Below are 12,504 nucleotides of genomic sequence, written 5' to 3'. Positions count from 1 at the left end.
TTAAATGATTGAAAATATTAAATGCCAAATATTTTGTACATATTTTTTTTGTTATTGAAAATGAAAAATAGTGAGTTGTTAATCAATTATGAATTTAAATTTAAACGGGTAAGAAAAAAAATTTATTTTAAATTTTATCTCAATAACCAGAATAATTTTAAAATAAAAATACATCCTATATTATATTATAAGATAATATAGTTATTTATTTTTTAAGAATAATTATTATAAAATAATATGGTGTAAGAAATTGAAAAAAATGTATTTACTAATTTAGAGGATAATAATTTATTTTTTAATAAAAAATTATATATTAAATAATAAAAGTTATTATAGTTTCTCCTTACACAAAATATACTCAACGATAGTGTTTTGGTAATATTATCAAGAAACATTAATCAATTTAATCGTTTTTGTAATAACATCTGTTTATGAGTTTGAAAACTTGAAAATCATATCTTAAAATATGAAATTTTAACTAGTAATAATGTTGACCATATTTTTTTTACTTCAACAATGAATATGAAACAACAAATAAAACTGTCACAGGTAAATTTTAATAAAGACAAATCTCTATAAGTATTGCTATCAATGAGAAATTGTTCTGATTTAAAGGCAAATACTATTTTTTTTTCATGGTATTTTCTAACTCAGCAGGTTGAGAATTAATCCATTACAAATTGAAACTCCATTTATTAAGAGTCGCTAGTTAATAAATTGCTACATAAACAACGTGAAATTCAAATCCCTAATACTTACTTACGCAGACAAGTAAAATAATCATTCAACTAATCTAAATTAATTAAAACAAATACTAATTATTTTTAATATTAAAAATTATTAAATTTTTAATTATAACTTTATAAAATATTTATAATGATAATTATTATATATTTTTTATTTGATTTTTTTAATAAAAAATTATAAATAATTTTTAATAATAATTTTGTAAAATATTTATAATGATAATTATTATATATATTTTTTATTTGATTTTCTTTAATAAAAAAATTTATATGATTTTATTATTATCCAAGTGTACGGGACATACAATAATTCAACTCAAAAGGGGATAACTATGCACAATTATAAAAGATGAAGCCACTGTTGTGATAAGATTGAATAGGTGGATGTCCATTCTCAAGAGAGATTGAATTTAATGAATGTTAAAAATGTTACTTTTTGTATGCCTATAAATAGGAGGCTAATCCTCAGGCAATATGCATACAACATCAATAACAATAATCTTCTCTCTCTATTATCTATATACGAAACTTTTCTCTCTCTCTCTTTCATACGCTACTACTATACATATAATATATATATATATATGAATTATCTCCTTTATAATAATAATTATAGTGAATATTACTACTAGAGCTATCTAATTATATTTTATATTTTATATTTGTTACCTCTTTCTTATTTATTTATTTAGTTATTTTATAACACGTTATCAGCACGAGACTCTGATCAAATTTTAGGAAGACTCCAGGTAACAAATTTTTATTATGTCAAATCTCTTTTATCTTGAATATAATGCTCTTGATATATCTAGAAATAATTATTTACTATGGATATTAGATGCTGAAATCCATTTTGATTCAATGGATCTTGAAGATACCATTGAAGCTGAAAATAATATATCCCAGAAGGATAAAGATAAAGCCATATTTTTTCTTCGTCGTCATCTTGAAGTATGATTGAAAAATGAATATCCCACATTAAAAGATCCTATCTGTGGAAAGACCTTGAAAAAGGTATAATCATGAAAAAATGGTGATACTTCCTCAAGCCCGATATGTTAGAGAAAATTTTCTCGGCCTTCCATGCCTCTCGAATGTGCTCCTGCAACAGCAGTATCGAGAAAAATAATTTAAAAATATTATGAGTTAATTTCTTGCTTTCTTGTTGCTGAACGCAACAATGAGTTACTTTTGAGAAATCATGAAGCGCGCCCAACTGGTGCCTCCCCATTTCCTGAAGTAAATGCGGCAAATTATAACCCCAGAAGAGGTAAATGGTAAGATTTTGATAACAAGAAAAATTATGGAAGAAAAAGAAATTATGTTCATAAGAAAGGATCTCACCAGAAGTGGGATAAAGAAAGAAATAATGGGCAAAGTAAATCAATTGAGGATAAATGCTTCCATTGTGGTGGAAAGTGGCCATTGGTCACGAACCTGTCGTACCCCAAGGCACCTAATTGACCTTTATCAAGCATTCTTGAAAAGGGATGACAAAGGAAAGGAAACAAATTTTGTTTTAAATGATGAAAATTTCACCACTCATTATGATGTATCTAATTTTTTTAAGGATTCTGAAAGAAATATTGGCTATTTGATCAATGATGGAATAGTTTGATATGTGTATGTCTTTGTTAAATATTCATGTGAATAATTTTACTATGCATGTACTTCTACTCATTTTATTATTATTATCATTTTTTTTGAAGAAAAATGGCAAGGACATATTCTGAAGATATTTGCCTTGCGGATAGTGCAAGTTCGCACACTATTCTTAAAAGTAATATATATTTTACACATCTTGTGCCAAAAGAAGAATATGGTAATAATATTATTGGCTTTGACAATTTGATAAAAGATTCCGGAAGAGTTATAATTTTGTTTCCTAGAGGAACAAAATTTATAATAAATAACGCACTATTGTCTACCAAGTCTCTAAGAAAATTGTTGAGTTTCAAAGATATTCGCCTAAATGGATATCATATTGAGACTATGAATGAGGGAAGTCATGAGTACTTATGTATCACAACTCATGATTCAAATAAAAAGGTTATATTAGAAAAGTTGCCCTCACTTTCATCTGGGTTATATTATACCAAGATTAGTGCAATTGAATCACATGCCATTGTAAACCAGAAGTTTACTAACTCAAATGAATTCATAACTTGGCACGACTGATTGGATCATCTGGGAACAACCATGTCATAATAGACGCATCTTCGAGATGGTCACATGTGTGCTTATTGTCTTTTCGCAACCTGGCGTTTGCGAGATTACTGGCTCAAATTATTCGATTAAAAGCACAATTTCCAGAAAATCCAATCAAAGCAATTCGCCTTGATAATGCTGGTGAATTTACTTCCCAAGCTTTTGATGCTTATTGTATGGTTAATGGAATAAGTGTTAAACATCCAGCAGCTTATGTTCACACATAAAATGGGTTAGCAGAATCACTTATTAAGCGCCTCCAATTGATTGCTAGGCCCTTACTTATGAGAACAAATCTCCCAACTTCGGTTTGGGGGCATGCTATTTCACATGCCGCAACACTTATTCGTTTGAGACCAACGAGTTATCATAAGTTCTCTCCTATGCAATTAACTTTTGGCCAACAGCCAAATGTTTTCCATTTAAGAATATTTGGGTGTGCGATATATGTTCCCATTGCACCACCTAATCGCACCAAAATGGGACCCCAAAGAAAATTGGGGATATATGTTGGATATGATTCTCCTTCTATAGTAAGATATCTTGAGATACAAATGGAAGATGTATTTAAAGCCCGATTTGCGGATTGTCGTTTTGATGAATCAAAATTTCCAACATTAGGGGGACAGAATAAGCTTCCTGAAAAGGAACTTAATTGGAATGCATCATCGTTGATGCATTTAGATCCTTGATCAGGGCAATGTGAACTAGAAGTTCAAAAGATTATACATTTGTAAAGAATAGCAAATGAATTGCCTGATGCATTTTCTGATACAAAGAGGATAACCAAATCTTATATACCAGCGAAAAATGTCCCAATTCAAATTGATGTCCCAGTAGGACAAATAGTCACTGAAGCAAATTCACGCCAGAAGTGTGGCAGGACAGAAAATGCCCCAATTCAAATTGATGTCTCAGTAGGACAAATAATCACTGAAGCAAATACACGCCAGAAGCATGGCAGGCCTGTCGGTTCCAAAGATAAAAATCCTCGAAAGAGAAAAGAGATAAATACAATTTCTATTGAAAAAGACATAGTAGAGACACCTGGAGTTGTCCAAAATTTTGATATAATGTTAACGCCAGAAGACGTTCAGGTACCTGAAAATTGTGAAAATGACGAGATCTCGATAAATTATGTCTTTACAGGAGAGAAATGGGACCGAAATAAGACAATTGTCAATGAAATATTTGCATATAATGTGGCATTAAACATCATGCATGAAAGTAAGGATCTTGAGCCAAGATCAGTCGAAGAATGTCGACAAAGGAATGATTAGCCAAAATGGAAAGAAGCCATGAAGGCTGAATTAGACTCACTTGCAAAACGTGAAGTCTTTGGACCTGTAGTCCGTACACCTGAAGATGTAAAACCTGTTGGATACCGATGGGTATTTGTGAGAAAACGAAATGAGAAAAATGAAGTTGTGCGCTATAAAGTTCGACTTGTGGCACAAGGTTTTTCACAAAGGCCCGGTACAGATTATGAAGAAACGTATTCCCCTATAGTGGATGCGATAACATTGCGTTATTTGGTCAGTTTATCTGCATATCATAAACTGCATATGCATTTAATGGATGTGGTAACAGCCTATTTATACGGCTCATTAGATCGGGATATCTATATGAAAGTCCCTGAAGGACTAAAGATATCTAAACCATCCAATGAATATTTGCAAGGGTTATACTCAGTCAAATTGCAAAGATCTTTATATGATCTAAAGCAATCTGGACGAATGTGGTATAATCATCTTACTGAGTATCTGGCCAAAAACGGATTCAAGAATATCTGTCCATGTGTTTTCATAAAGAAAACCGCATCTGGATTCATTATGATTGCGATGTATGTTGATGATTTAAATATCATTAGGACTCTTGAAGAGATTCCAACAATTATAAAAATTCTGAAAGAAGAGTTTGAGATGAAAAATCTTGAAAGGACTAAATTTTGTCTCGGCCTGCAGATCGAGCATACAAAAAATGGGATCTTTATTCATCAAGCAACATACACAGAGAAGATCTTGAAAAGATTCTATATGGATAAATCACATCCTTTGAGTACCCCAATGATCGTAAGATCTTTAGATGTGGAAAAATGATCAATTCCGTCCTAAAGAAGAGAATGAAGATATCCTTAGTCCTGAAGTACCATATCTTAGTGCCATTGGAGCGCTAATGTATCTTGCTAATAATACGCAACCTGACATATCATTCGCGGTGAATTTACTAGCAAGATATAGTTCCTTTCTAACCAGAAGACATTGGAGTGGAATCAAACAAATTTTTTGATATCTTCATGGAACGGTTGATTTGGGATTGTTTTATCCCTATGGATCCAAGTCACAACTAGTTGCTATGCAGATGCCGGATACTTGTCTGATCCACATAAAGGGAGATCTCAAACAGGATACCTATTTACATATGGTGGTACAGCTATATCATGGAGGTCCACGAAACAGACAATAGCAGCAACCTCCTCTAATCATGCTGAAATACTAGCAATTCATGAAGCTAGTCGCGAGTGCTTTTGGCTGAGGAGCTTGATTCAATATATTCTGTCATCATGTGGATTGATTGATCATAAGATAGCTCCAACTGTCCTGTTTGAAGATAATACAGCATGCATTACTCAACTTAAAGGTGGATACATCAAAGGCGATAGAACAAAACATATTTCTCCCAAATTCTTCTTCACTCATGATCTTTAAAATCAAGGGACAATTGATGTCCAACAGATCCGTTTAAGTGACAATCTGGCAGATTTATTAACAAAGTCACTCCCAAAATCCTCTTTTGAAAGATTGGTACATGAGATTGGGATGCGCCGATTTCGAGACATTAAATGATGTCAGCAAGAGGGGGAGACTGTACTCTTTTTTCCTTGGTCAGGTTTTTTCCCATTGGATTTTTCTTGACAAAGTTTTTAATGAGGCAGTCCCCATCACTAAAGGATATTGTACTCTTTTTCCTTCACTAAGGTTTTTCCCACTGGATTTTTTTTAGTAAGGTTTTAACGAGGCAATAATCCTAAATGGACATCCAAGGGGGAGTGTTGTGATAAAATTGAATAGGTGGATGTCCATTCTCAAGAAAGATTGATTTTAATGAATGTTGAAAATGTTACCTTTTGTATGCCTATAAATAGGAGGCTAATCCTCAGGCAATATGCATACAACATCAATAACAATAATCTTCTCTCTCTATTATCTATATACGAAACTTTTCACTCTCTCTTTCTTTCATACGCTACTACTATACATATATATTATTACCTCTTTCATATTTATTTATTTAGTTATTTTATAACAGCCACCAACACTATATGATTTTATTATTATCCAAGGGTTGGAGACTTTGGCACTGGGGATCAGTTTTTGGACTCATTCTTGCTATCCCAATCCTTGATGGCCCGACGGCATATCTCATCTTTCAGTGGGTTGTGGTTCCTAAGCACCAAGTCAACGGCCAAGCGCATCCTAGTATGGTTGTTGACCCTATGTAGCAATGATAAAATAGGAAACATAAAAGACAAAATTATAATTAAGCTAAGTATAAGACATAAAAAACATAGGTTACCTCCAAATCATAGTCACACCAAGAATTGGACATGATCATCCATTGGCAAACCCATCCATTGGCAAACCCACACGCCACAGTCCTTTCTGCAAGAAATTATTAAGTTCGACAGAGACTACTAGTTAGAAAAGTCCTTATCCTTTGAACTAAGTAAGCTAAGTTAAGAAATCATAGCACTTGTGTTCTTTGTTATTTTCGATTTACAAAGGGACCAAAGGCCCAAGAAAAGAAAACTACATTCTAAATTTCTAATGGTTCTTTTGGGTCAAGAGACTCTAACAGCATCACCTAGCAAATAATGATCAAGACTTACAGATGGAAAGTTCCAGTATTTGATAGTATAGTCTTGTTCAAGACTATAATTTGCTAACCAGTCTGCACAAGAATTAGTCTCACGGTAGATGTGATTGATAAGGATTTGCCAATTTCTAGACAGAAGATTTTGTATTTTGCTATACAAGATTGAGCCTGATTTTGTGCTATCTTCTCATTTCTTTATGCTATCTGTAACGGATTTGGAGTCACACTCCAAATATACATTTTTGAACTCCAGGGTCCAAGCAGTTTCTAGTCCGATGCATAAACCCCAGAGCTCAGCCATAAACGCGAAGCATTCACCCAAATTCTTGGTGAACCCTATAATCCACTGACCTTGACTATTTCTCAGTAGTCCCCCACACCCTGTCTTTCTACAGTTCTTTTTAGCAGCACCATCAGTATTAATTTTAATCCAGTCCTCTGGTGGTGGATATCATTTTATTGTTTGTTTTGTCAGCCATTGGGAAGATCTTGTTTTTGTTTTTGGTATAAAAAATTTCTTGAATGTGCTTGGCGTGATCATGAATGATTCTATTTGTTGTGGGAGGTCTTTAAAAAGGGGTTGAAAGATTTCCAAGTTCCTCCATTGCCACAATTTCCAACACGTTACTGCAAAGATGTTCCTCTATTGAGTCTGCCCAGATCTCCCCAAGTTCAACTCTAGACAAGTGTATATCCAATCTTTGACAGGTTGGTTGTAGAACAGATTCATTGCATTCGGCTTAACCAGCTTATCCCAAATCGATTTTGCCCTTCGGCAATCCCGGAGGACATGAATAGTATTCTCAATGTGGTTTTGACAGTGTTGGCACATAGGTGAGACCCCATACCATCTGTGTCTCTTATCATTTGTGAGCAATCTATCATGTGTGGCTTGCTATATGAAAAATTTTATTTTTTCCGGTCCTTTCCAAGACTAGATTTTCTGCCAAACCTTCTCGTGGCCGACGGGGTGTTGAGAGAGATTTCGATAAGCTGATTTTATAGAAAACCGACCATCCGGAGAATGCTTCCAACCTATACTATCGGAAGGATCCGTTCTCCTAGGAGCAGGCATAGCAACAATTTGAAGAAAGCTTTCTTTTGTTACTCAATGTTTAAGTTCATCATATCTCCATTCACCTTTGTCATCTACAAAATCACTCACCCGGCATTGATTCCATCAATATTAGTGTTTGGATCCTTGTAATCAAGAAGGCAGCCATCCTTATGGAGCCAGGAATCAGTCTAGAACTTTGTGTTTTGGCCATTGCCTATTTTATAGATCACTCCTTTCTGTATTTGAGGCCAAAGTCTATGCAAGGCTTTCCAGAGGCTTGAACTACCACCTGAAATGCTTTCTTTCATGTTTCCATATTTTCCCTAAAGAATCTTGGCCCATAGAGAGTTTGGATTATTAATCAGGTCTCAACACAGCTTCATCAGAAATGCCGAGTTCATCAAATCCAGTCTTTTGAAGCCTAAGCCTCTAGCTTCTTTTGGTAAACAATAGTACTCCAATTGACAAGGTGAGCCTTTTTTTTGTTAGTCATTCGATCACCAGATAAAGCTCCGCTGAAATTTTTCTATTTTATTGCAAATATCCTTTGGAATTTTGCTATGTTGCATCGTGAAATATGTTATAGGAGTAATGGCAGATTGTGCAAGTACTACTCGTCCAGCCATTGAAAGACATTTTTGCTTCCATCCCTTCAATTTGTTCTGAACTTTTTTCAGAATATGCCCATACTTCATCTTTCTATCTCGACCTTCCATTATATATGCCCCAAGGTATCTTCCTATTTCCTTTGTTTCTTCAAACCCTGCAAGCTGAATTATCTCTCTTCGGGTGCTTTCAGGAACTTTCCTGGAAAAATATACCTGGGTTTTTTGGGAATTGACAATCTGTCCATAGGCTTCACAGAAGGTATTCAAACAATTTTTGATGATGTTCATTTGTTCATAGCTTGCTTCTGAAAACAACATAAGATCATCAGGCAACATCAAGTGGGAAATAGTTAGCCCACCCCTTCCCAGAGAAAAGGGCTTCCACTTGACATTCATAACCATATCTTCTATAAAATGAGAAAGTCTGTCTAAATATATCACAAAAATATAGGGCGAAAGCGGGTCTCCCTGTCTAATGCCATAGGAAGGAAAGAACATTTTTGTTACTTCTCCTTTTCACAGACCACAGCACCTGAAAGCTAGTGGTACAGATGCATTGCATGACAATTTTAATTATTTCCAGGGGAAGGGAGAAGTCTGTTAAGCATTGCTCAATAAAGGCCCAGCTAAGGTGATCATAGGCTTTTTCAAGATCAATCTTGATGGCCATGTAGCCCTTTTTACCTTATTTTTTCCTCATAGAATGGGTGATTTTTTGTGCAACAATGATATTATCTTGGATCCTCCTCCCAGAAATAAAGCTGGATTGAGCCAGTGAAATTCTATTGTCAAGAATGGGTTTGATTCGACTGGCTATGATTTTTGTAGTTGTTTTGTATAACACATTGCATAAAGCAATGGGTCTGAGTTGGTTAACAAATTCAGGTTGGTTTATTTTTGGCACAAGAGCAAGGAGGGTGTTGTTCACATCAGCTATAGCTTTAGGGACTTGCCAACTATGCATGACAAACTCTTTCAGGCTATTTCCAACAATGGCCCAGTTTTCTTTGTAGAAACTCGCATGGAGTCCATCATCCCCCGAAGCTTTTAGAGATCCCATTACAAGGACCGCTTATTCAATTTCCTTAGGCGTGACACAAGCTCTCAGTTTGGGAATGTTGTCTTCCTCTAGAGGGGGGTAAAAGTTGTTAGTATCAATAGCACAGTTTCTATTGCAGTTAAGTTCCTGGAAGCGACTTTGAAAATGAAGGATAACGTGAGTCTTGAGGTCCTTCTGATTATCAATCCACTCCCCGCTAGGTCTACGAAGTTTGAGGATCTTGTTGCGGCGTCTCCTAATAATAATTTTTGTATGATAATATTTGGTATTACAGTCACTTTCTACCATCCAAGTTTCTCTAGATTTTTGGAGCCAAAAAAATTGCTCCTTATACAGAATAGCCTCTAATTCTTTGTTGAGTTCTTCTTTAAGGCTGTCTAGGAATTCACTTCTCCCATATTTTGGGAAATTTTGTAAGCCTCTCAATCTACTAAGCACCGACCGTTTTTGATGGAAAATATGGCCAAATGTCTGATGATTCTAGTCCTTTACTTTATCTACAAAATTTTGGATAGAATGAGCTAAAGGCTGGTCCTTGTGCCAATTTTCATTCAAGAAGGAAGAAAAATCCTTGTGTTGCATCCACATATATTCAAAACGAAAAGGCTTGTTCCTAATGGATTGGTGGTTATCTTTGCACTTGATGAGAATTGGATGATGATCTAAGCGGATTCGAGGGAGTGTCACCACAATGGCTTCTTGAAACAGAAGGCGCCAATCAGCATTGCAAACGGTAACAAACTTACGAATCTCTTGCTTGTTGGCCAATGGTGGGCTCCTTGATGTCGTAGGTGAAGGGGTGGAAAGAAAGAACTTTTTCTTCTCATCGTACATTTTTGGGTTAGCCAAGAGGGTCTCAATGAAGAAAGCCTTCAAACAAAATATGTGATTTTTTTCTTTTAAAATTATTATTCCTTAACATAGACTACACATTAATAATCATTTGTTTACGGCTTACAAACGTTTCTCATTTGAGCAACCCTATATATCATCGTGCTCCAATGGAACCTTTGCGGAGTCCAGGTATACTAACTTGCTGTTGGTGAAATCAACCACCATCAAATACCAATGACAATCTTTATTGAGGGGAACATATATGTGAGTGATATGATCGGCATATCCCATGAAGTTGGTCTTTATAAACTCGTGTTTTCTTACAATAGCTTGTGGGGTTTACGGCCAATTGCTGAAACATTTTTCAATTTAACATGATATGAAGTAATCAACAATAAACCTTCCAATACATTGCGCACAACCAGCATGGAATATAGATAATTAACTGATAGCAAATGTAGTAGGCAGAAACCACTTGCTTCCACGTTTCTCTTTAGTCATCATGAAGGCAACTAGGTTGAGCACCTACCTTATAGGGGATTTGAAACAGGGTTTAATTTACTTAGCTTGAGTTTATGGCATCTATGGAAAAAGGCTAGTAATAGTATTAAATTAAGGTTTTTTGCACTTACATCATCAACCACTTCTTGTCCAGGACATAGGGTCCGCAAAGCTTGTCGATAAACTTTGCAATAATCATTTGGAACCAATATCTCCCTGAAATGTAAGCCAACAAGAGGACAAGGTTGCTATTCATGCGTTATAGTGAAGCCAAATTTCAAAATATTGGAACAAATAAAAACATACTTCTTAGACAAGACTTTCCCAAAAATATTGGCTTTAAAAAAATAAATTAGACAAAAAGTAGAGAGTGTACTTGAGATGAACTCACATCTGGCATCTGTGTGGAATTCGTGTATCCAATAACATGGGTATAGTAGGTGAATGGCGAGCCATCTTCCTTTTGCCTAACATCATTCAGTGACTCTGATGTTTGTTGCCTTCTTGCTGTTTTGTTCTCCTTCGTTGACCCACAAGTTGTGGTTGTCATAGTAACATTCTGCTCCTGTGCCTCAACGCGAGTAGAGTTTACAGTTTTCGTCATTTCCTCCAGGACCCTCGTTTGAGTAGCCACCATCTGAGTAAGTTCTTTAATCTGCTCAATCTGAGTTTCGAGAATGCTGTTGATGACCTTAATTTCATTCAGAATAACCTGCACATAACCCAAACTCATCGTAAAAGATAATGCCACTGTAGCTGCGGTGCCATAGTGTCCAAAGTGTTCCAAAAAAAAAAAAAGTTACGAAAATTAAAACAATATTAACAAGATATTACTTAATAAAATATTCCCAAAATATAAAAAAGTATAATTTAGATTTTAACAACCGTAGCATAAAATCTACCTGATATCATATGCATAAACAGCACCCTTCCGTGATCAAATATACTCACAGTGTGAATCTCCATCAGAACTGTCATGATGGGATCTCCACCTTCTTTACCGGTTGCATCTCCCTCGGTTATAGTGGTGTTATCCCTGCAAGGTCAAACAATGGCAAAACTTGCTGATGATCATTTAGGAAAAGAATGGTTCTAACAGTGCAAAAATGTTACCTTGATATGGTGTCGTGTCTCCCTTCTTCATCGATGACACACACTTTCCCTTGCCATGTTCCATGACCAAGGTCCCTCTTGTGTACGAATGAATTGAACTAAAATGAAGCGTGCGTATCGTCAAAAAAAAAAAAAATGAAGCATGCGCAATAAGCCTTATGATAAGTTGATGGATAGAAAGAGAGGAGAAAATCACAACATTACTATATATCAGAAGGCTTTCCATACAAATGGGCAACAGGATGCCTCCAGGCCCATAGGGAAATTCCAATATCATATTTTTGTTTTTGAATATATAATCGAGCGTTTTTCAAGATGAATTTTTTAACCAAAAAAAAAACAAATATGGAATGTTTCTTATTCTTCTTTTGTAAACATATGTTCCACTAAATCTTCATCACTTTGTATGAGAAACAATTTTCAGATACGTACATCTGATCCAAATGACTACCACAATAAATTTTCTCAATTTTTTTATTAATTAAAAAAGTAGAATATGAT

The 12,504-nt window shown here is 34.8% G+C and overlaps 1 protein-coding gene across 2 annotated transcripts; it reads right to left on the bottom strand.

The window, feature by feature from the left end:
• Nucleotides 1-10,647: 10,647 nt before the first annotated feature.
• LOC110274998 (uncharacterized) lies at nucleotides 10,648-12,051 on the bottom strand. Of its 2 annotated transcripts, XR_008002391.1 has the most exons (4): nucleotides 11,793-12,051; nucleotides 11,282-11,646; nucleotides 10,919-11,106; nucleotides 10,648-10,867 (listed from the first exon to the last, which is right to left on the bottom strand). XR_008002391.1 is itself a non-coding variant. In XM_021130415.2 (3 exons), exons 1-3 carry the CDS (start codon nucleotides 11,866-11,868, stop codon nucleotides 11,086-11,088), a joined length of 462 nt encoding a protein of 153 aa, XP_020986074.2. In that variant the 5' UTR covers nucleotides 11,869-12,051; the 3' UTR covers nucleotides 10,648-11,085. The 2 variants fall into 2 exon arrangements, 1 of the variants encoding a protein (XP_020986074.2); XM_021130415.2 differs by having other exon boundaries at nucleotides 10,648-11,106.
• Nucleotides 12,052-12,504: the final 453 nt, after the last annotated feature.

The sequence above is a fragment of the Arachis duranensis genome, chromosome 9 (assembly GCF_000817695.3).
Source record: "Arachis duranensis cultivar V14167 chromosome 9, aradu.V14167.gnm2.J7QH, whole genome shotgun sequence".
NCBI classification, from domain to species: Eukaryota; Viridiplantae; Streptophyta; class Magnoliopsida; order Fabales; family Fabaceae; genus Arachis; species Arachis duranensis.
Note: the sequence above shows the minus strand (reverse complement) of the source record. Positions and strands in the feature narration are given on the sequence as shown.

Coding starts and splice junctions, on each gene's coding strand:
- LOC110274998 (XM_021130415.2), bottom strand. CDS start 11,868: ATGACAGTTCTGATGGAGATTCACACTGTGAGTATATTTGATCACGGA. Junction 11,647..11,792: donor GTTTATGCATATGATATCAG/GTAGATTTTATG, acceptor ATGGCACCGCAG/CTACAGTGGCATTATCTTTT. Junction 11,107..11,281: donor ATTCCACACAGATGCCAGAT/GTGAGTTCATCT, acceptor CTTACATTTCAG/GGAGATATTGGTTCCAAATG.